Below are 24,031 nucleotides of genomic sequence, written 5' to 3'. Positions count from 1 at the left end.
ACCACATTTAAGTAACAACTGGAACTGCCACGGACTAAAGTGCTGACCAGAACATAAACAACAAGATAGTTTTAAAGCAAACATTTGTAACTCAAATTTTTCCTTCTGGGGGTACCAGGAACAAAATATTTGGATTTTTTAATTATTCTTTTTTAGAATCGGCCTCAGGTCTTAATGGGTTAACAACACGTTAAGGCACAAAGAGACAATCAGTAATAAAACGCAAATGAACAATTCTTTATAACAATGTTTCTCAACCTGTGGGCCGGGGCCCACAGTGGGTCCCCAAAATAATTGGCAAAACACTTAAGACTGTATTGATGACATACCGGTAACATTAATATAAAAACAAAGCATTTTCATTGTGTTACTTCTAAGGAACTTAAAGCATACTACGTTAGTTCCAGTGATCCAAGCCGGATTGATCATAACATGCTCTGAAAATGAACACAGTCCACCCATCCACCCACTAAGTGGTCAGATGGGTGGGCCGTGAACGCTGAGAAAAAGATTGAGAACCACTGATTTAAAGGGATAGTTCACCCCATTTTTCTATCGATGGATATTTTTTTATTTTGTGTCACATTCCTAAGACAATAATTTGATGCTCAGCGGACCGGTAGGCAGCGGTTCCGGTAGGAGACACAAGGAGACTCTTTGTGTCTCCTACCAGAACCGCTGCCGGTCATCAAATTATTGGCTTAGGAATGTGACAAAAACAAAAACATATCCATGAATTCAAGTCTCCATGGGGTGACTAAGCGATAGAAAAAAAGTCATTTTGGGGGTGAACTATCCCTTTAAAACGACACAAATCAACCATATCAGGGGGGATTCTAATCCTTATGAATATAAACAGTCTTGAGCGTGGCCTACTCTTCAAATAATGCTAATTGACTATTAAAGGTTTAGTATGTATGTGAGGAATAAAGCGCACAACACAATTGTAACTCAGTCTCAGGGCCCCCTCTAGTGGCCAGAGGAGCAAGTGCACAGAAACCCAAAGTCAGCCAATCCAAAGCATAGAGCAGGGGTCTTCAACGTTTTTTCAGGTCAAGGACCCCTTAGCTGAGAAAGAGATGAAGCAGGGACCCCCACTACATATTGTATATTGTTTTGCAGAATAAAACTTTTCATAGATGTTAACCACAGTAAACAGTAAACCACAGTAAACTTGACCTTTCACTCTGTACTTAGTCTGCTCTTTTCCCCTCTACACCAAACGCCTCTTTGCCTAAAATAGCCGATCTACAAGCTCACAACGCCTCACGCTGCGAGAGGCTGTGAGCTTGTAGATCGTCTATTTTCGGCTAATGTTCCCCTCAGAATAGGGACGCTAGGGTTTTAAGTGGTCAAAGTAAAAAATATGATCTTATCGCCCTTAAGACCCCATGCAGTAACTCTGAGGACCCCCTGTTGAAAACCCCTGGCATAGAGATATCGTCGCTGACAGGTAGAAACCTTGTACGTCCACAAGATAACCCGTGTTCCAATGGATCCAATGTAGTTATTATTCAGTCAAGAGCTCTGGTTGATACTTTTCATTGGTTCAATATATATTTATACAACAGACAACCATTTTCGCTTTAAAATAAATTCCAAAATAGCAAAAGATTGCAGATCTACAAGCTCCACAATGTGTCACATTGCAACGCGTTGTGAGCTTGTAGGTCGGCTATTTATGCTACTTTTGTGTGACACTGTAGTATGATGAAGTAGGCCATTCATTTACCAAAGAAAAACAACGACATCATTTGAAAAATACAGATACAAGGCTTCTGTGTGGCAGTGACGATATGAAGGTAGATACAGTATGTTGCAATATTTGAGATCTTGTGGATTTAATTTGACACACTCAAACTCATTGAAATATTGACCTTGAATCCACACATGCAATAAGTCACACAAAGAAAAATAAAAAGTGACATGAAATGTGAAAATATTTTTCAATTAGTATGTGTAGGACTATTTTATGCAAATGTCAATGTACAAGCGCATAGATCACATTTTACGAGTGCTCAAATAAAATTCTGCAAGTTATTTTCCAACCTATCTACATTCATTCATATAGATGTCCTTTCCTTCTTTACATAACCTTGTATGAGTGAGGATAGAGGACCTAGGACAGAGCAGAATAAGGAATATTAATAGCCGATCTACAAGCTCACAGCGTGTCGCGATGGGGCGCATTGTGAGCACGTAGATCAGCTGTTTTCACTATTTCTTACTTTTTCTGAACTCCTTTGGACATTTCTTTTGGTTTATTATCATTTTTTAAATGTTTTTTTTTGGGGGGGGAATCTTCTGAAATAATAATGGGAAAAATATAGAAGGAAATGGCAATAAAAATGGTAACCCAAGAACACGTCCCGACCCATTGTTTGGGAACCAATGCCCACAGAGCATGCTCAGTATTTGTCTACGTCACAACCAACCACCACGAGCAAAGCTTCCAGCCCATCGGTCGAACTATCCGGGTTTTGGGGCCCAGACCTGCAGTACCAGAGTTTGACCACATTTTGCTTCAACAAGCCCCCCTCTCCCCCCCTTCCCTCCCTAGTCTTGGGGGCGTGGTCCAAAGCTGCTGAGCGCCGTGTGGTCGTGGCGTGGCGTTTAGAAGCACTCCACTAACCTGGAGTCAGACTTGAGAAGATCCCTCGGAAGTATACACTCTCCTTTCCGAGGGTTTGACCAAAAAAAAACGGACCACAAGCGCACTAGGGTTTCAAGGCGATAGACAGCATGCACAGTATTGTCTTTTATGAGCCAAGCTTGCAATACCAGTTTTGGCCACTAGTTCAATCCCCTTGCAGTCCTGGAGGGCCTGACCTGCAATCAGTTTTGACGTTAATTCATTGTAAAGGAATCAAAGTCTGCAAGGAATCTCAGTCTGCACTGACTTGCAGTCACTTTTTAAGAAGTCAGCTTGACCGGTCAGTCTGTAGGTCAGTGTCTTGTGACATTCAATGGAAGGGTTTTTACTGCTTTGGTTCTCGACTAGGGTTGGGATGCTTTGGGATCTGAACGATTCCGGTTCCTTAACGGTCCCCTCTTAACGGTCCCATTCCTTAAAAGGAGAATTTCGCCCTAGGCGTTTTCTTACCGTTATTTGAGGATGTTAACTCATCATAAGAGTGATCCAGGACCCCCAGTTCATAACGAGAACGATGTTCTCCATTTCGGGGACCCCCCAAACCGCAGCTCAGAACGGGAGTCCGCCCGCCGGTCTCCAGAATGGCGGGCGGAAGTATCGCGAGACGAGATTTCAAACGTGATTTCAGTAAATCAGATTTGTAAACAGTAATGGCGGCGCCCATGTAGCAATAGCATAGCCCCGACATCAGACGGTCCACACACGATAGATATATACAAGAAAAAAACGAGCGACAGAAATAGGCGGGTTTAGCCAAGAACTAAAGACTACCGTTCTGAGGTGCGGCGGGGGGGGGTCTATACTTTTACACGATGAGTTAACGTCCTCAAATAATGGTAAGAAAACGCCTAGGGCGAAATTCTACTTTAATTGTTCCCTTTAAATGATTCCAAATAGAACCCTTACAAGCTCTGTAACTCTGAGAGTGTACAAATGGAACGGGTCCATTTGGTTCCTTGAAATTAAAATACCGGCGGTTTGAGAACCACCGGTATTGTAATTGTATAGCAGACGTGAAGTCCACACACCAGCTCTGACAAGTGTAATAAAAAAACACTTTTCGGAAACGGTTCCAAATCCCGGTTCAGCCCTATTGTCAACGTGGGGGTCTGGGGTTCCTTGGGGTTCCCTTGAGGAACCTTACAGGTGTACTGGTACGGAGCCAGTGGGGTTTTGTCGGGTACTGGTTTCACTGGTTGTGACCCAGCAGCATTCTGGAGACGTTCTCGTAGACCAGGAAGGTGATGCAACAGGAAGGCAGAACCCGGACCAGGTTGGGAACCATGCCTTTATAGAACCCACACACACCCTCACTGCTACTCGCACACGCACACACACACACACACACACCTTTTTAGAAAAAACGTAACAATGTCCTTACATACTGTAGGCGTTGATTTTGTGCGATTAATTCACCCGAAAATCTATTTTAAAATGATATATTTTTGTGTTCAGGTGTGTATTCATAACAGGCAGGGTTTCCGCTAGGCAATTTCTGGGCCGACCACCTTTACCGACAGGATTATATTTTACCGGCCAAAGAAAAAATTTAATCGGCCATATTATAATTGACGTCACAAGCATGTTTGCAGATAGGCTACGTGCACCCAACTGATAATTACACCTCGTTACGTTAGCGCTGCGCTTCTTTCCACTTTATCACAGATGCAATCTGTTCCTGTTTTTATAGTGAACTAAATAATATCTATCTACTCTATCATGCAGAGGTGTCGCTTACCAAAAAATAAGTGAATAAAGTGGGCGTGACTGAACTGCTTGCGTGACTCCGTCGCAGCGTATTAACACATTAATATATGTTCATTCAACCATAATATGCAAAACCTACAGCCCTTGTTTTGTTTTGTAAATGTTAATTATGTCATCATGAATGCGCAAGGGAGGTTGATTACTTGCCTCAGTTGCCTGCAATGTGTCACCAACTTTCGCCACTTTATCCATTGCAGACAGACAGTCACTGTGCTGCTTGTATAATATCCACGACCCAAACGAGTTCGGGTCCCTGTTTTATTATCGTCAATTGGGCCCCTGTTCTATTTATCAGAACACCCGAGCGAACCACCCGTACTCAGTGCTGATTAGGAGGAGACGCAGCCAGCTGTGTAAAGCTTTATTTGTGCTCCGCCCTATGACGGTGTTGTTGCGTATCGAAAATAGCAGACATACAAGCTCACAATGCGGCGCCTTGCCACGTGTTGTGAGCTTGTAGGTCTGATATTGTCAACGCGCGAGCACGACACCAACGTACGACAAATAAAATAAACGTATAAATAAATGAATCGGATGATCTATCAGATAACTGCAGAATTAAACCAGTATGATATGTTTAATGGTTGTAAACTACGTATTGCAATCATGCAATGTTGTGTTACTTTATCCAAAAACTAATATTAATAACAGGCTTAAATTATAAAATAGCCTACTGCCACGGTGGCCGGTGATCTTTATAATTAACGGCCAATTAAACATTTTATCGTCCAGTGGCCGGTAAATACCGGCTAACGGAAACCCTGGTAACAGGTATGTGTTCAGGTGTGTATCCGTAACAGGTGCGTTAGGAGCGCGTGGTAAGGTGTGTGTTGGATGTGTAGTATAGGCTCTATGCACAGCAGCCATATTGGAAAGAAATTGGGCCTCTTCCTTACTTCCTTCACAGGTGTTACCAATAATACTAATGAAGGCTCCGTTCCATTTAGTGTTGCATTTAGTGTTCCATTTAGTTACACACCCGTAAGGGGCCATTTGGAACCCCCTCAAGGAACCATGAGGGTTCACTTTGAGACCCACTATTGTAGCAGAGTGTCTCCGGTGAACCAACATGCACAATATCAGCACCCTGACTCTGTTTGACCAGAATGGAACAGAGCCTTCATTAGTATCATTGCTAACACCTGAAGGAAGTAAGAAGAGCCTCAATTTCTTTGCAATATGGCTATTATGGTGCGTATTAATAACAGGTGTTTATTAGGTGCGTGTTGGGGGGGGGGGGGGGGGTACCTCCAGGTGCGTGCGATGACGTCACTCATGCACACGTATGAGTTGTGGTTGTCTTGGAGGCGGGCTCTCACCACCTGGTACGGGTAGGTGGTCGCCACGGCGAAGATCTTGGATGCTGCAGCCATGACGATGTATTCCCATGGCGACTGGGTGACGGGTGATAAAAACATCACGTTCATGTTAATATGTTGTGTGTGTGTTTGTGTTACTATACTTGTGAGGACCAAACGTCCCCACACGTATAGTCGAATTTGAGTGACAGACAAGAGATGGTTGTTGTTAAAAACGTTTTTGATAAAAAATAAGATGAATAAAACGATGTCCTAAAATGTTGATGTCCTCACAAGTATCAGTGGTGTAAAGTAACTAAGTACATTTTTGAGGTATTTTTACTTGAGTATTTCCAATTGTCAGTACTTTTACTTCTATTCCACTACATTTCAGAGGCAAAAATTATGCTTTACTCCACTACAACTATTTGAAAACTTCAGTTACTAGTTACTTTGTAGATTTTTATTATTATTACAAAACATACATTACCCACTTCAGATCTATAGACCTATACATTACGGCCATTTGAAAATAGCCGAAATGATAGAGCATTGTGAGCTTGTAGATCTGCTATTTTGAAAAGATTCTTTTACATTTGAAAAGTTGTGAAACGGGACATTCTGTGTACTTTCTACTTTTGGTACTTAAAGTACATTTTGATATCAATATGTTTGTACTTTTACTCAGTACATTTTTACTTGTAACATACATTGCAGTATTGATACTTTCACTTAAGTAAAACATTTGAGTACTTTTTCCACCACTGACAAGTATAGTATACAGACGTGTGTGTGTGTGTGTGTGTGTGTGTGTGTGTGTGTGTGTGTGTGTGTGTGTGTGTGTGTGTGTGTGTGTGTGTGTGTGTGTGTGTGTGTGTGAGCGTACCAACAGTGCGTCAGCAGGCATGTTGCTGTATTTATTGGTTTCTCTCTTCAGAGCTTCGTACATCATGAACTGAAGAGCAGCCTGAGATGTTCCAATGAGACCAGGAACAAAACCCTGCATAACACGGTACAATGCACACTGTTAATGCAAACTGTTACACAACAACATGTTCCTATAAAACCCTGTGCAACACAATACACACTGTTAATGCAAACTGTTACACACCAACGTGTTCCAATGAGACCCGGAATTAACGGCCTACACAATGTTACTCACTGCAACCAGTGGTGTAAGGTAACTAAGTACATGTACTCAAGAACTGTACTTGAGTACAATTTTGAGGTATTTTTTTACTTTACTAGAGTATTTCCAATTGTCTATACTTTTACTTCTACTCCACTACATCTCAGAGGCAAATATTGTACTTTTACTCCACTGCAAGTATTTGAAAACTTTAGTTACTAGTTACTTTGCAGATATAAATGATTACATTATAAAACATGCATTAACCACTTCAGCCCTATTGTATACCTACCCTATTTTCAAACATTTTTGTACTTTTACTTTTGAAGGCCAAAATTGTATTGCAAACAATGGGTGCGTGCATGGCATGCGTGTGTGTACCCTGTAGAGTCCGGGTATTCCTTCATGCTGGTAGATCTGGCACAGGGCATCCATCATTCCTCTGTACTGTTTGCTGTCCGAGTACTGGAGCACCAAGCGAGTCTTTGTCACCCACACCGGGTTGGTGAGACACAGAGTCAATATACCTGTACACACACGCACACACGCACGCACGCACACACACACAAGAGCGTGTTGAAAATGAACGCACAGTAACTACAGTATTAACTCTATAAAAGCCTGTAGAGGGCAGTGAGTGAGTGAGTGTGTGTTTACTGACCAGCCTCTCCTGCAGACATCAGGTGTTCCAGAGCGCTGAGCTCCGTCTGACGACCTTCCTGTATGTACGACTTCAATGCATTATAACTACACAGACAGACAGACAGACAGACAGAGGAATATATTAAATGGTATGATTGTCAAATACAGTGTATAATTCAACTTTGTATGATTCAACTTTGACTTCACATCACAAGTTTAAAGCAGGTATAAAAGGCCGGGTGAAATTATTCTGCACAAGATTCCCACGTATTGCAATTACGTATTAGATAAAGAATACAATAGAGTGAAAAGATTCAGATATCAAATAAACTCAAGTCAAGTGTTCCACAGATTCTTGTACAAATAAAGACATATCAAATTGCAGCAGATATCAAATATGCATACACACGGTGCGCACGCAAGAAATATGACACCGATCCTTCTAAGTGTTTTGTCACGGTCCCTGACTGACACTCCCCTCTCCTCACAGCAGTACCGTGATTCACCTGCAACTCGCCTGTCCTGTACTTCATCTGGTTCATAGGCTCTATGCACAGCAGCCATATTGGAAAGAAACTGGGCCTCTTCCTTACTTACCAATATTACTCAGTGGTGGAAGAAGTACTCGGATATTTTACTGAAGTAAAAGTAGCAATACCACAATATAAAAATACTCTGTTACAAGTAAAAGGCCTGTGTTCAAACTGTTACTTGAGTAAAAGTACCAAAGTATTGGCATCAAAATATAAAAAAATATCCTATGTATAAAACAGGGCTAAAGTGGTTAATGTATGTTTTATAATATAATAATGTACATCTGCAAAGTAACTAAAGTTTTCAAATAATTGCAGTGGAGTAAAAGTACAATATTTTCCTCTGAGATGTAGTGGAGTAGAAGTAAAAGTACTGAAAATTGGAAATACTCCAGTAAAGTAAAAAATACCTCAATGTTGTACTTAAGTACAGTACTTCAGTAAATGTACCGGTACTTAGTTACTTTACACCACTGATATTACTAATGAAGGCTCTGTTCCATTCTGGTCAAACAGAGTCAGGGTGCTGATATTGTGCATGTTGGCTCACTGGAAACACTGCTACACCAGTGGGTCTCAAAGTGTGGTCCAGGGACCCTCATGGTTCCTTGAGGGGGTTCCAAATGGCCCCTTACGGGTGTGCAACTCTGAGAGTGTACAAATGAAACCAAATACGGATCAATTTGTACACTCTCAGAGTTATGGGGGTCCTTGAAATGAAAAGGTTTGAGCACCACTGTGCTACACTAAATGGAACAGAGCCTTAATTAGTGTAAGTGGTAACACCTGTGACGGAAGTAAGGAAGAGGCCCAAGTTCTTTCCAATATGGCTGCTGTGCATAGAGCCTATTATCCCAGCGATTATAAGTACCTGGCTGGTTCAAAGTTTGTACGTCAGTGATTCTTCTGTTTGTTCCTGTTGCTTGCATTCTTGTGTTATGTTTGCATTAGAGCAGGGGTCTTCAACCTTTTCAGGCCAGGGACCCCCACACTGATGGGGAGATGGAGCAGGGACCCCCTACCTCATAGGGTAGGGGGGGCTACCACATATATTGTATATTTATGTATACAATTGTGTTTTATATTGCCTGCTCCTATACGCACCTGCTCCAGTAGGTGTGCAAAATAAAAATTCTCTACAAAATATGTATAAACATACCATGTTATTGTGCATTGTGCCTCCATTTATCTGTTTGCTATGGATTCATGTTATGTTTAAAGACAATTTGACATTTTGGGGGGGAAAATGAAAAATAAGTTATTATTTTTTTTCAAACAAAAATATTGTTTAACACATTGGGTGCCAGAGGTTTATTAAAATATTATACGTTGAGTGCCTGGATTTCTTCCATCCACTTGCGTTATACGTTTCGTGCTGTGAGAAGCCCCGACGCGGAAGTGCATGTAAACAAAGCGTGCGTGCGAGACGGCGGAGGGTCCCGACTAACGCCTGGAACAATAATATTTCCAACGCGACCCTCCATTGCAGCGTGATCGCCGATCGAAAACGGCTCGTTTCCACCACGTTAAAAAGAAATGGAGATATTAAGCTTTTAGTCAAGGAGATAACATTGAAAACGCCGACCGGGAGGATTTTTGACATGGAGCCACATCCAGCCTCTTCTTCTCAGAAACTCCTTGGGTGATGTCAAAGTTTCGTTTTAGCGCCCCACGTGGCCCACATGTATAAAAATAGAATTGGGTCAAAAACGGTCCGGACCGTTTTCGGCACTTCTCGTTTGGACCCTCAAAAACGGTCCGGACCGTTTTTGGCATTCAATGTGTTAATCAAACAACATTTCGCGGACCCCCTGCAGTACCTCCGCGGATCCCCTAGGGGTCGCGGACCCCCTGTTGAAGACCTCTGCATTAGAGAGTAAGTGTACTTTAGTTTCTGTGATTCAAGTAAAGTCTGCTGTCTGTGAGACCAGTGTTTTTCACGACACACAGACAGACGGTTTGAATCCACCGTTGTTCAAAGGTGTTTTCATTGTGTTCAAAGCAGAACTGAAACAACATCGCTCTAATCCACCCTTTAGGCTCTGCTGTGGAGGTTTTGCAAGAGTGTTAAGCAAGTTTAACATTGCATCATCACAACTTAAAGTCTTTCCATTGGTCTTGCACAGAATAGAAGTAAACACTATGGTGGACCTTTCTAGCCTCATAAATATTTCATTAAGGATGCATCATGGATCATAAACAAACAACATATTAGGTTTCCTTGCTCTGTGGGAGTTGAGGGGAACATCAACATGCAATGTACAGCGATGTTGTTTCCTAAATTAAATACACCACATACACTTATATTGCAATGAGGACACAATTCGGAGCAACTAACTAATGTCATTAATCTTGTGGTTGTTACTGTAGATATTATCGCACATTTTTATCAATCTGGTTATTTTCGTGCATGGCATTTATTTTATGCGCCTGGAAACCCTTTAACAGTTTTATAAATGAGGTCCCAGGCCTGTGTGTGTGTGTGTGTGTGTGTGTGTGTGTGTGTGTGTGTGTGTGTGTGTGTGTGTGTGTGTGTGTGTGTGTTCCATCTTCAGAGGAAGTATTATAACTGTGTTTCCTGTCTGTGCAGTTTGAGGAAGTGGTCACTGTGTGCTGTTTGTTTGTCTCTGTAGGACGGACGGACGGACGGAAGGACAGACAGACAGACAAGACAGTGGTGGAAAAAGTACTCAACCTTTTTTACTTAAGTAAAAGTATCAATACAGCAATGTAGAAATACTCTTTTGCACGTAAAAGTCAGTACTAAGTCATTTTCAAATGGCCGAAACGTATATAGGGCTGAAATGGGTAATGTATCTTTTGTAATAATAATCAAAATCTACAAAGTAACTAGTAAGTAAAGTTTTCAAATAATTGTAGTGGAGTAAAAAGTATAATATTTTCCTCTGGGATGTAGTGGAGTAGAAGTAAAAGTACTGCAAATTGGAAATACTCCAGTAAAGCAAAAATTCCTCAAAATTGTACTTAAGGACAGTGCTTGAGTAAATGTACTTAGTTACTTTACACCACTGCAGACAGACAGAGAAACAGACAGACAGTGCTCAGGTGTGTGGTCTGGTATACTCACAACAGGAAGTAGAGCCCCCAGTTGGCTCCGGCCCCCCAGACGTTGGGTGTGACCCCCTGGTAGAGGCCGCGGACCCCCTCCATCCTCCATATGGTCCTGATGCAGTGCAGCATGTTGTCGTACTGAGGGCGCATGCTGAGACCGTCACTCACTGGAAACAAAAACAACAACAGAATACATACTGTAATAACTAAACGTACATATAATAACCAGTGGTGGAAAGTAACTAAGTACATTTACTTAAATACTGTACTTAAGTACAATTTTGAGGAATTTGTACTTTACTTGAGTATTTCCAATTTCCAATACTTTTACTTCTACTCCACTACATATCGGATCCAAATATTGTACTTTTACTCCACTACATTTATTTGAAAAGTTTTAGTTACTACTGTAGTTACTGTGTAGATTTTGATTATTATTACAAAACATACATTTATCACTTCAGCCCTATTTACATTTCGGCCATTTGAAAATAGCCGATCTCTAAGCTCACAACGCAACACATCGTGACGCAATGTGAGCTTGTAGATCTGCTATTTCTAAATGATTTTTATACATTTGAAATCTTGAAATGGGACATTCTGCATAATGATTACTTTTACTTTTGGTACTTTAAGTACATTTTGGTGCCAATACTTTTGTACTTTTACTCAAGTACATTTTGAATTCCAGACTACTTTTAACTTGTAACAGAGTATTTCTATATTGCAGTATTGATACTTTTACTTAAGTAAAAATGTTGAGTACTTTTTCCACCACTGATAATAACATTACTGTAACTAGCACTTTTTGTAGGAGTTGAGGCATTACATTTAGTTTGACTCGGTTCCACAGATATACAGTATATTGTGAAAATAGCAGATCAACAAGTTTGTACATCTGGCGCTGTGAGCTTATAGATCGGCTATTTTTTCCCCCCGCTTTTTTCTTATATTTTTTTACAATTTGGCTAATGTTTTTTTTTTTTTTAAGGTCTCAGATTGTCACTTCACTGTCATCTGGGGACCCCCCTGGGGGGTCCTGACCCACATATTGAGAACCAGTGACTCAGACGCTTGCAGCTGGTGCAAAATACAGCCGCCCGCCTCCTCACAGGCAAGACAAAACGTGATCCGATCGCCCCGGTCTTGGCCTCGCTTCACTGGCTTCCTGTTCATTTTAGAATCGGATTTGAAGTTTTATTGTTTGCTTTTTAAGGCCCCTTCAGCGGCCTGGCTCCTCCGTACATTTCCGAACATGTGGCAACACCCTGAGGTCAGCTAATCAATTGCTCCTGACTGTACCAATTTTCTTTTTCTTCACAAACACAAATCTTTGCTTCTGGGGGTCTCTGGCACAAAACATTTTCAGAAGGGGGTCCGCAGTCAACTATATATCAATTTGGGGGTCCCTGACACTAAAAGGTTTGAGAACTACTGTTCTAATATTGGTGGTGCCAGAGGTTTTTTAATCTCTCTCTCTCTCTCTCTCTCTCTCTCTGGTGTATTTGTGGCCAGTATTGTATTTTGCTTGTATACTTTTCTTTCACAACTTTTTGATTTTTTTGCTATGTTTTTATGGTTCTGTAAAGTCATTTTAAAATGTGCTGCATACATTTTGAGTTGAGAGTAACTTAATGTGTTACAGAGTTTGTTTTGTTTATTTCTTGTTTATTTCCCTTTTGAACGGCGGTGTAATGTATTGTACTGTATGCAGAAATGGGCCAAACTCATTTCCTCCATGTGGGATAATAAAGCTGATGTGAAGTTTAATGGCAAACGCACACACACACACCACACACACAAACAGAAACAGCCAAGAAGGCAAACACTGTGGCAGGCGTAGCATAGCTGTCAGTAGAGGTCTGAACATGTTATGATGACCATAAACATGTTTACACAAATGTGACACACAGAGCAATTTACAATAAGCAAGGTGCATACATCAAATGCATAGAAACAGTGTAGTGCCTCAGTGATCTAGGATCATAGGTAAACCCAGAACCTAGCATCAGTCTTAACAGTATTACATCAAATACAAATAAAAAAGTACATTAAAACTATAGGATGCCAGGTCAACAAATGAACCTGGCATCTCTAAACCTTTGCATAAGACTGCATGGTTGGCGAGCACGCACGCACGCACACACTCACGCACACAGAGACAGAGAGCAGGGTGATTCTAAAATGGCTGCCGTCTCTCACTCTAAATCAATTTGGTTTTATTTTGGTTTTCTTTGTGTTTAGTTTAGCCTTGGTTACATTAGTTTGGATTAGCTCCACCAATGGCCAGAAAGCAAGCCAGAATCAAGCCTGTAGTCAAGGACTCAGACCTGACTTTCAACAGACTCATTACGACAATCCCAAAGTCAGCCTACTATCGCCTTAAAGGGGAATTTTGGACCACGGTTTTCTTACCTTTTCTATGATGTTATGATATCCTAGGATGAATGGTACAGACTCCATCCCGGGTCCGCCACAGCTAAAAACGTGCGCCTTGCGCTAGATTGCATATTTTGATAGCTTTTTTTTGGTTTGTTTTTGGTGAGATCTGACGTTCATAGTGACAGAACACTATGCAACGTGATTGTCTTGAATGCGCCCCACTGGAAGTCTCGCTAGACGAGATTTAAAGGTTCGATGACATTCATTTTCACATTTTTTATTTTTTATGGTTTTTTGGGGGGTTTTATGACCTCAATTACACCCAAAAAATCTGAACTTTGAACATTCAGTGGATTTTCTGTGGTCTGGGGTTTTCTGAATAATTAGGCTGAAAAGTAATCTGAGCTTGGCCCTTCGACAGTGAGGTCACAGTCGATTAATCCCGCCCACTCTCCTCCTCGCCCCTCCCCTTCCCTATCCTTTCCTTTGGGGGGGGCGGAGCAGAGGCGATGATTGACAGGCAAAATCCCTCACCAGCGACACCCGCAGGCAAAGATTTCTTTTTTCATTGCAGTTGAAAAGGCTTTAGAAATGTGAGACAAAAACACCTACAGTGAATCACTGGAGTGGAATTTTCAGTTAAAACTTTTTGTACACGTTTGAAGGACCAGGACAAAGACTCTGAATGTGGTGTAAACATGAATGTCATGATACCTTTAAATCTCGAGACATCCGGTTTGTTTATAAAGCATTGAATGGTTTAAATACTACTGTTGGTTTATAAAGCATTGAATGGTTTAAATACTACTGTTTGTTTATAAAGCATTGAATCAGTGTTCCTTTTGCATGCTCCACATATCTGGAACAAAGTCCCAGAAAACTGCAGGTATGCTGCAACTTTTAACTTTACTCTCTTATACTTTAAATGTTATAAATTTTTTACTAGTTTTTATCTTAAGTGTCTTATTGTTTTGTGTAAAGCACTTTGAATCAACTTTGTTTTGAAAGGTGCTGTACAAATAAAGCTGCCTTGCCTTTCGGGTTCAAAGCACCGACACCCTTCCTTCACTGCAGACTGTACAGCTCATTGTTGTCTTAAGACTTATGTAATACATATTAAATATTAGTTTTACTGGGTGGGCGTCCTGAACGGGCCGGGCATAACGACTGTGTCGCCCCACATCCTCCCTGCAGACATAGTTGTGTACAACTAGCCTGGCATGGCCAGACTAATATCACTGCGTAGATATTAGTCTGGAATCTGTGTGTGGAACCTGCATGTCCAAGGGGCGAATTAAAAAAATGCCTCTGGCGTTAAACCCGCCCCATATTTGCATACTGGGCCCTGATTGGTGCCCCACAACTTCGGGCGCAGGGAAATCCAATCACAACCGAGTGGGGCCAGACCAAATCTGCCGAGGGCATTTTAATTTTTTTTGCACTGGCAGATTCGTCTGGTTACCAGGCTAGTGTCCAACGACCGGCTTCGAATTCTAACAATGCACTGAATGGGACATTATTACGTTTTATCAGACCATTGAATGGGCGAAGTAGGCGACATACTGACCTACCCGCGATTTATCAGACCATTCATTGGGCGTAATCAGTAGATACTGACCTACCCGGAGGCAGAGCAGTCCCCACAACATGATTTACGATTCTACTCCTACAAAATTTGTCCAAAACTCACACAAATCAATACACATTATCAATATCTCTGGAGTCATGTGCTCAAAATGATGTATCAGTCAGATGTTTTTATATTCTATTTGGATTGGCTGAGACAGACTTCCAAATTAGCGGGCCCTGGGTAGGCAACCTGGCCTGGCAGAGATATTTTCTAGTTTTGTCTGAAACTATGATCGACAAGAAAGCAGCAAAACACGTTAAAGACAGTTCCATTATGAAACAACACTGTGTCTGTCAGATCCATGGTATGTCCATGAATACTGTTGGATAGTAATAGAGCACCGAAGTCTGACGTAATTTACGCGTCCTACCTGGGTCATGTTTTTTTCCCCCATTCTGAATTCCCATAGACGTGTTTAATATCGCGTCAAATATGAATTGTGTTCCAAAAATAAACAAATGATCACAACGGTTTGACTCATATGGATATGAAGCATCAACTGACGGCAAGAAAACGCGAACGATACCGCCGCCGAAATTAATTCAATTTTCGCCAGAAACAGACTATCAAATATGAGTGACTGACTATCATAAACGATACAACGATACAAAAATAAAAATAAAAATGACTGTAATGTAATGGCACCTCCCTGACAATTTGTTTATTTTTTGACCACAACGTTTATATGACCCAATGTTATTCTCCGTAGAGAAGATACTTCTGTGACCCAGGGGATGAACGAGTGACGTCAGGACTTCGGTACTCTATTACACACATTTAGTAGAATCATAACTCATGGGTGAGTGGTACTGTTAGCACTGTGATATAAGACTACGAGCCAGGCATAACTGTGACCCCTATGGCCCCGCCCTGCTCTGTCCTGAATGCTTAAAGTAGGTCAAATCGCATGTTGACTCGGCACGCGGGTTAGAATGTCAATAAGCATGGCACAAATACACATAATGACCTTGATGTATGCTGTGCACTACACAGTACAGTACACACACACACACACACACACCAAAAATAGCAGATCTACAAACTCAAAACGCATCGTGCTGCGACACATTGTGAGCTAGTAGATTCGTATAACAGCATAACTCCGAGCCTAACCTTTAAACCTAACCTCTCAATGCTTAATCCATTACAACTGGGAAAGCATCTGTGTCATTTTAGATTTGATTTATACATTTGGCCCTCAGAAGTATAGCAATAGGCTCTACGCACAGCAGCCATATTGGGAAGACATTGGGCCTCTTCTTTACTTCCTTCACAGGTGTTACCAATGACACTAATGAAGGCTCTGTTCCATTCAGGTCATAACAGAGTCAGGGTGCTGATTATTGTGCATGTTGGCTCACTGGAAACACTGCTACACCAGTGGGTCTCAAAGTGTGGTCCAGGGACCCTCATGGTTCCTTGAGGGGGTTCCAAATGGGACCCGGGTGTGTAAATCTGAAAGTGTACGAATGGAACCAAATGGACCCGTCATGTGTACACTCTCAGAGTTGGGGGGGGGGGGGGTCCTTGAAATTAAAACAGCTTGAGAACCACTGTGCTACACTAAATGGAACAGAGCCGCCTTCATTTGAATCATTGGTAACACCTGTGAAAGAAGTAAGGAAGAGGCCCAATTTGCTTCCAATATGGCTGCTGTGCATAGAGCCTATAAGTACACACACACAAACACACACACACACACACACACACACACACACACACACTGACCTGCGAAGCGGATCTTGACCAGGTCTAGAGGGTGAAGCACCAGGGTGGAGATGACTCCTCCGGTCAGGCCGGCGGCCAGGTTCTCGTAGCGGACGTGGGTCCGCACACTCCTCAGGGACGCGCTGACACTCCAGCCTGCCGAGGCCACCGAGGTCCCGGGCCCTGCCAGCGGGCCCTCTGGGCCTGCCGCCGGACCCCCGGACCCCACGTCACACGGCAGTGTCCCCCGGGGTCCCCCACAGAGCATTGGTGGGTCAGGCTCTGGCTCCTGCCCGGACATGTCGGACCTCGTGTCCATGTGGTTCCACTTCCTCCAGTCTGTCACGACAAGAAACCCAACAGAATAAAAGTATGTACACGTGATTAACCCATTAAGACCCGAGGCGATTCTTAAAACAATTCTAAATCCTAACAGTTTTTTGAAAAAAAAAAAATAATAATCAAAAATAGCAGATCTACGAGTGCCGCGCTATGAGCTTGTATATCTGCTATTTTTGAATAGCCAAAGAAATCTAAAGTGACACAGATGCGTTCCAGGTCTTAATGGGTTAATGGGTTAGCACATTCTAAGACCTGTGGTCGATTCAAAAAAAATTCTTCCAAATCTTAACAGTTTTCTGAAAAACTTATGTTGCTATATCAGCGGTGCTCAAAATATTTTGATCCAGGGACCCCCAGAAGCAAAGGTTAGAGTTAAAAATGTTCAGATATAGCAGATATACAAGCTCATAGCGTGTCACTTTGTGCCGCACTATGAGCTTGTATATCTGCTATTTTTTGAATAGCCAACCAATGTGCTATATAAATTGTATAACTAAAATCTTTATCACAGCTATAAAAAAAAGAAATATGTTTGCTTATACTTCCGTTTTACTTATTTCAAACAAGATTTTAGTTTTTTTAAATATTTGTTTCTTCTATACTCTTGCATAGATACTAAATTAAATGATGGGTTGAAATTGTGTTTGAAACGACAAAACCTGTCTACTGATGATGTCATCGGTATAGGCAGGTTTCTGAACTGTCCACAGTCCATCAATGAGACACAGGGGACTCCCTCTTTCTTTGATGTTTCGCCCAGGTGGGCATGGTTATATGCCTATAGCTAACCCTAATCCTAACCTTAACCTCACTATAACTATGCCTAAACCTAACCCTATACTTACCCCACAAAAACTTCAGGAACTATGCCTAACTCTAACCTTAACCTCACAGGAACTATGGCTAAACCCAGAGCCATTCAAGGAGAGTTGTGTCACCTCCTTTCCCTTAATCGGGCCAGGTCTTCTACATAGCCTTCTATTGGCGAATAGTGACAAAGCCCTAAACCGGAAGTTTACGGAATGCGTTGGACTCTATGGGCGTTTGTAACTATTTCCAGTTTACATGAACCACGTGACCGACACTGTTTCTGCCCCCTCAGTGGCGGAACTCACTAATATAAGGCTCTGCGTAAACCTAACCTTAAAACCACGCCCACCTGGTCGAAACACCGGGAAAAGAGAGTGTCTGTGAGACACACAGTGAGTAGACAGAAATGTTACCATCTTATACATGAGCATTAGTGAAGACCATTATGAAGATATGGTTGAAAATGGGTGAAGTAACAAGTAGCACTTTTGACTTTCAATTGTCTTGTGTTTTAATGTGTTGTACAAATCCACCAGCCCTGCAACACTCAGTACTCATATTACACAATACTATTAATATTAGTAACAATAACACTACACAACACTATTAATAACAATGTTGTCATGTTATGCAACATCCATGGCTTTATAACACAGCATGGACAAACACGGTGTGTGTGTGTGTGTGTGTGTGTGTGTGTGTGTGTGTGTGTGTGTGTGTGTGTGTGTGTGTGTGTGTGTGTGTGTGTGTGTGTGTGTGTGTGTGTGTGTGTGTGTGTGTGTGTGTGTGTGTGTGCGTGTGTGTGTTTATATGTTTGTGTTTTTTTAAACTCATGGATAATGTTACGAAAAGTGTTTGCTCTATAGCAGGGGTCTTCAACGTTTTCAGGCCAAGGACCCCCAAGCTGAGAAAGAGAAGAAGCAGGGATCTCCTCTATACTGTATACAATTGTTTCGGATTAAACTTTTTGTGTTTACTTGGTCTGTTCTTTTTTCCCTCTACACCTATACCTCTTTGCCAAAAATAGCCAATACAAGCTCACAACGCCGAGTCGCGCTGCGAGGCGCTGTGAGCTTGTAGATCGGCTATTTTTGGCTAAAGTTCTCCTCAGAAAAGGGATGGTAGGGTTCAAGTGGTTAAGGTAAAAAAAAAAAATCATATCACACAAAGATTTGGCGGACCCCCTGTAGTAACTCTGAGGACCCCCTAGGGGCCCCGGACCCCCTGCTCTATTGTGATCTATTGTGATAGTACTCATTGCTATAGAGTGTTTGCTCAGTAACAGGGGTCTCCATGTCTCTCCAGCTCTTTAGTTTAAAAAAAAATAGATATAGGCCTAGGTTTTGCAAAATGGTCTGAAGTAGGCAGGCCTGCATCATGATTTGACATTTGAGGCCTAACAACACTTGCTACAATTTGCTACGAAACCTGTGGATAGCCAGTCATTTGAGGCATAAACAAGAAGTTGAAGGGTAAATGTACAGGTCTGATAATGATGCATGACGTTAAAATCATACATAGCCTACTAATGCATTATTTCACATCATTTTCCAAAGCATAGCATACTTTTCAACCAAAAAAACATGACATGACAATTTCACATTGAGGTTCTCGGCCCACTCTTCCTATATCAGCAATGATTACTATCAGAACAGAGATGTAGCACTTTTATTTATTTAAATACATTTAAATTTACCATTAACAATATCACTTACATCCTTCAATTCATTCATTCATTCCTCCATACATATACTCAAGTACTGCACTTAAGTACACTTTTGATTTTTTTTTTACTTTAGTGGAGTATTTTCAATTGCCAATACTTGTATTTCTACTCCACTCTGAGGAGGAAAATATTGTATTATTTACTCCACTACAATTATTTGAAAACTTTAGTTACTAGTTACTTTTTACATTTAGATTTGTATTACTAAACATACATTATTATTTTCAAAATATTTGTGTACATTTTGAAAACTTGAAATGGGACATTCTGCATAATGAGTACTTTTGCTTTTAGTATATAAAAGTATGTTTTGATGCCAATACTTTTACTCAAGTAAATTCTGAATACCAGACTTTAACTTGCAACGGAGTATTTCTACATTGTGGTATTGATACTTTTACTCGAGTAAAAAATGTCCCTCCTACAATAAACAACAGCGCTTGCCTGTCCACTGCAGAGGGCTCCAGTAGGGGGGTCCAGACAGTCTGCTGCAGGACTATAGGGGTCCTGGGGTGCAGTTTTGGGGGTCCAGTTTTAGTGGTCCGGGTTCGGGGGTCCGCAGATCACGCCAGCACCAGGGGGGCCGCAGTGGAGAAAGCTTGATCGGCAGCGATGCGGATCAATCGGCCCCCAGCCTGCATATCAGTCAGTGATCGGTCCAGAGCAGCAGACATGACCTCCTCTCCTCCAGACTGTTAATAACAACCAACAACACCACTCTTTAACACGGTGTTGCCAGGTTCTGCGAGAGAAACAAGCAAACCAGGTCTAGGAAAACATAATCTCTCAAGAAACAGATTCAGAAATTCAAAGGTTTCCTTTTATTTGACATCATGGTCCCAGATTGAGGAAAACGAGCCCAAAAGAAGCAACTTATATTATATTAGGCCACATGAGAACTTAGTTTAAACCCATTATGCATCGGCTAGTCTTGAAAATAGCCGAGCTAGTTGTGAGCTAGTAGATCTGCTATTTTCAAAACAAATCTTTAAAAAAATAAATATATATAGAACAAATTAGGACTATTTTTGAAACAATTTAAATACACAAATCTTGTAGGGGGGGTCCCTGGCACAAAATATATTCAGATGGGGGTCCGCAGACACATTTGTTTAATTAATTAATTTGGGGGGTCCTTGACATGATTTTTTTTGGTTCAAACAACATTTAGGAAACATGACCAAATAAGCAACGACAAACAAGCCCCAAAAAAAATACCAATATTTACAAGCTACTTGAAAAACAAAAACAAAACGGTCGCTTATAATAAGCAGACATGGCAACACTACTCTCGACACACGCACACGAAAAAAAAACATTACTGTGGCGAGCGTCAAGCACGTGCGCTCAGCGCAGCTCAGCGCAGCGCAGCGCAGATCTCTACATCTTGCTCGTGGAGCTTCACCCAGCGTCCTCTACGGAGAGGTGATGTGTAGATCTGCCGCTCGCGCCCATAGGCTCGCGCCACGCAGCGGGCTATTTTTGGACATAAACAATCCCATGATGCTCTCTGCTGCCACTGTAGCACGGCACGGCACGGCACGCGCACGCCCACCCCACTGTGTTACAAGTTTAGACCGGCTATAACTATGGTTTTAGACCAGGAAGAGAATGTCACTGTGCTCTGTTCCTATTCTAACACATGCAACCACACCCAATACACTGTCTAATACTGTTAGAAATACTAAAGAATAATCCTATATCCATTGGTGGAAAAGCACATTTACTCAAGTACTGTCTGTATTTATGTACAATGTTGGGGTATTTTTTACTTTACTGGAGTATTTCCATTTTTCAGTACTTTTACTCCACCACAATTATTTGAAAACTTTAGTTACTAATGACTTTGTAGATTTTGATTATTATTACAAAACATACACTAACCCATTGTGAGCTTGTAGATCTCCTATTCTCAAAAGATTTTTTATACTTTTGAAAACTTGTGAAATGGGACATTCTGCACAATGAACTGCCCTAAAGATACACCTTCAGGAGGCTGCAATTCAAAAATGGCCCCTGTCTAACAACCCCCTCCCCTCCCCATTTTTTTCTCTTGTACATATTTTTCACTCTTCATACCAGTAACCTGTAAGCTGATTGTATGATGTTCTGTATAGTACTGTGTATATCTGTCTGTCTCTTATATGTCATCATGATTTGTGTGCATGGGGATCTCATCTTAAACAAGCTCAGTGCTTAATGAGTCTTCCAGTTTAGTCGACCTTGTTTTGTGAATTTGTACTTCCATGTACTGTTGTTCTCATGTCTTACTAAATAAAGTACATCAATCAATCAACAATCAATCATGAGTAGGCTACTTTCTACTTTTCGTACTTTAAGTGCATTCTGATACCAACACTTTTGTACTTTTACTCAAGTAAATTTTGAATTCCGTAACAGAGTCTTTTTACATTGCAGTATTGATACTTTTACTTAAATAAAAAACAATAGTACTTTTTCCACCACTGTTCCTATCTAATCTACCAGCACTGCACCCTAACCACACCCCCAACTAATATTGTCTAATAGCCTACTGTTAAAAATCTTAAACACATACTGTTCCTATTCTAATGAATACTACCACAACCACTATCTAATACTGTTATTGGCTCTATTCCTGTTGGAATGCCACATCCACAAGGCTACAACTAATACTGTCTAATAGCCTCCCAGCCAGCACGCCCACGTGGGACCCATATGGGCCCAATGCGGGCTACTTGGGTACCAAGTGGGCATGGGTTTGAACTGGGCAAATTATGAGGGTCCCAGGTGGGCTGCATGTGGGCTAACTGGGCGTGGGTTGGAAGTGGGCAAGCCCACGTGGTTCCCGCGTGGGCTGCATGTGGGCTAACTGGGCGTGGGTTGGAAGCGGGCAAGCCCACGTGGTTCCCACGTGGGCTGCATGTGGGCTAACTGGGCGTGGGTTGGAAGCGGGCAAGCCCACGTGGTTCCCGCGTGGGCTGCATGTGGGCTAACTGGGCGTGGGTTGGAAGCGGGCAAGCCCACGTGGTTCCCGCGTGGGCTGCATGTGGGCTAACCGGCATGGGTTGGAAGCGGGCAAGCCCACGTGGTTCCCGCGTGGGCTGCATGTGGGCTAACCGGCATGGGTTGGAAAGGGGCAAGCCCACGTGGTTCCCGCGTGGGCTGCATGTGGGCTAACCGGCATGGGTTGGAAGCGGGCAAGCCCACGTGGTTTCCGCGTGGGCTGCATGTGGGCTAACTGGGCGTGGGTTGGAAGCGGGCAAGCCCACGTGGTTCCCGCGTGGGCTGCATGTGGGCTAACCGGCATGGGTTGGAAGCGGGCAAGCCCACGTGGTTCCCGCGTGGGCTGCATGTGGGCTAACTGGGCGTGGGTTGGAAGCGGGCAAGCCCACGTGGTTCCCGCGTGGGCTGCATGTGGGCTAACCGGCATGGGTTGGAAGCGGGCAAGCCCACGTGGTTCCCGCGTGGGCTGCATGTGGGCTAACCGGCATGGATTGGAAGAGGGCAAGCCCACGTGGTTCCCGCGTGGGCTGCATGTGGGCTAACCGGCATGGGTTGGAAGCGGGCAATCCCACGTGGTTCCCGCGTGGGCTGCATGTGGGCTAACCGGCATGGGTTGGAAGCGGGCAAGCCAACGTGGTTCCCGCGTGGGCTGCATGTGGGCTAACTGGGCGTGGGTTGGAAGCGGGCAAGCCTACGTGGTTCCCGCGTGGGCTGCATGTGGGCTAACCGGCATGGGTTGGAAGCGGGCAAGCCCACGTGGTTCCCGCGTGGGCTGCATGTGGGCTAACCGGCATGGGTTGGAAGCGGGCAAGCCCACGTGGTTCACGCGTGGGCTGCATGTGGGCTAACCGGCATGGGTTGGAAGCGGGCAAGCCCACGTGGTTCCCGTGTGGTCTGCATGTGGGCTAACCGGCATGGGTTGGAAGCGGGGAAGCCCATGTGATTCCCACGTGGTGTACATGCTGGCTAACTGACATGTACATATGGGCTAACTGGGCATGGGTTGGAACACACACACACACACGCGCGCACTCACTCACTCACTATAAATCGAATAATGTGTAAACAGATTTGTTTTTGTTTTTTGTTTTACCACTGCCAAACTAAACACTAATGCCAAAAACAGCCAATATACAAGCTCACAAAGACGGACAAACTATTCAACCCCATTTTAAGTTGTACTATATCTTCCTCTTCTACCCCAGATTTTAACCCAGTTTCCTGCACAAGTGCTGACATATTTTACCATTAAGATAGAGCCTGCCTGTTCAGGGGATGATTTCAATCTTGACCATCAGGTCAGAATTTGTGTCAGATCCTGTGTCTAGGTGAGACATGACCTTTGACACAATCGA

General features: G+C 42.7%; 1 protein-coding gene across 1 annotated transcript; it reads right to left on the bottom strand.

The window, feature by feature from the left end:
* Positions 1-211: 211 nt before the first annotated feature.
* LOC308094986 (solute carrier family 25 member 32-like) lies at positions 212-20,376 on the bottom strand. Its single transcript, XM_080441822.1, has 8 exons — positions 20,136-20,376; positions 16,835-17,152; positions 11,111-11,261; positions 7,509-7,594; positions 7,229-7,374; positions 6,605-6,718; positions 5,669-5,814; positions 212-3,969 (listed from the first exon to the last, which is right to left on the bottom strand). Exons 2-8 carry the CDS (start codon positions 17,130-17,132, stop codon positions 3,843-3,845), a joined length of 1,068 nt encoding a protein of 355 aa, XP_080297948.1. The 5' UTR covers positions 17,133-17,152; positions 20,136-20,376; the 3' UTR covers positions 212-3,842.
* Between the last annotated feature and the right edge of the window lie 3,655 nt (positions 20,377-24,031).

This window comes from Gymnoscopelus braueri (genome assembly GCF_963280865.1).
Source record: "Gymnoscopelus braueri genome assembly, chromosome: 11".
NCBI lineage: Eukaryota > Metazoa > Chordata > Actinopteri > Myctophiformes > Myctophidae > Gymnoscopelus > Gymnoscopelus braueri.
This window is presented reverse-complemented; position numbering and strand designations above follow the sequence as displayed.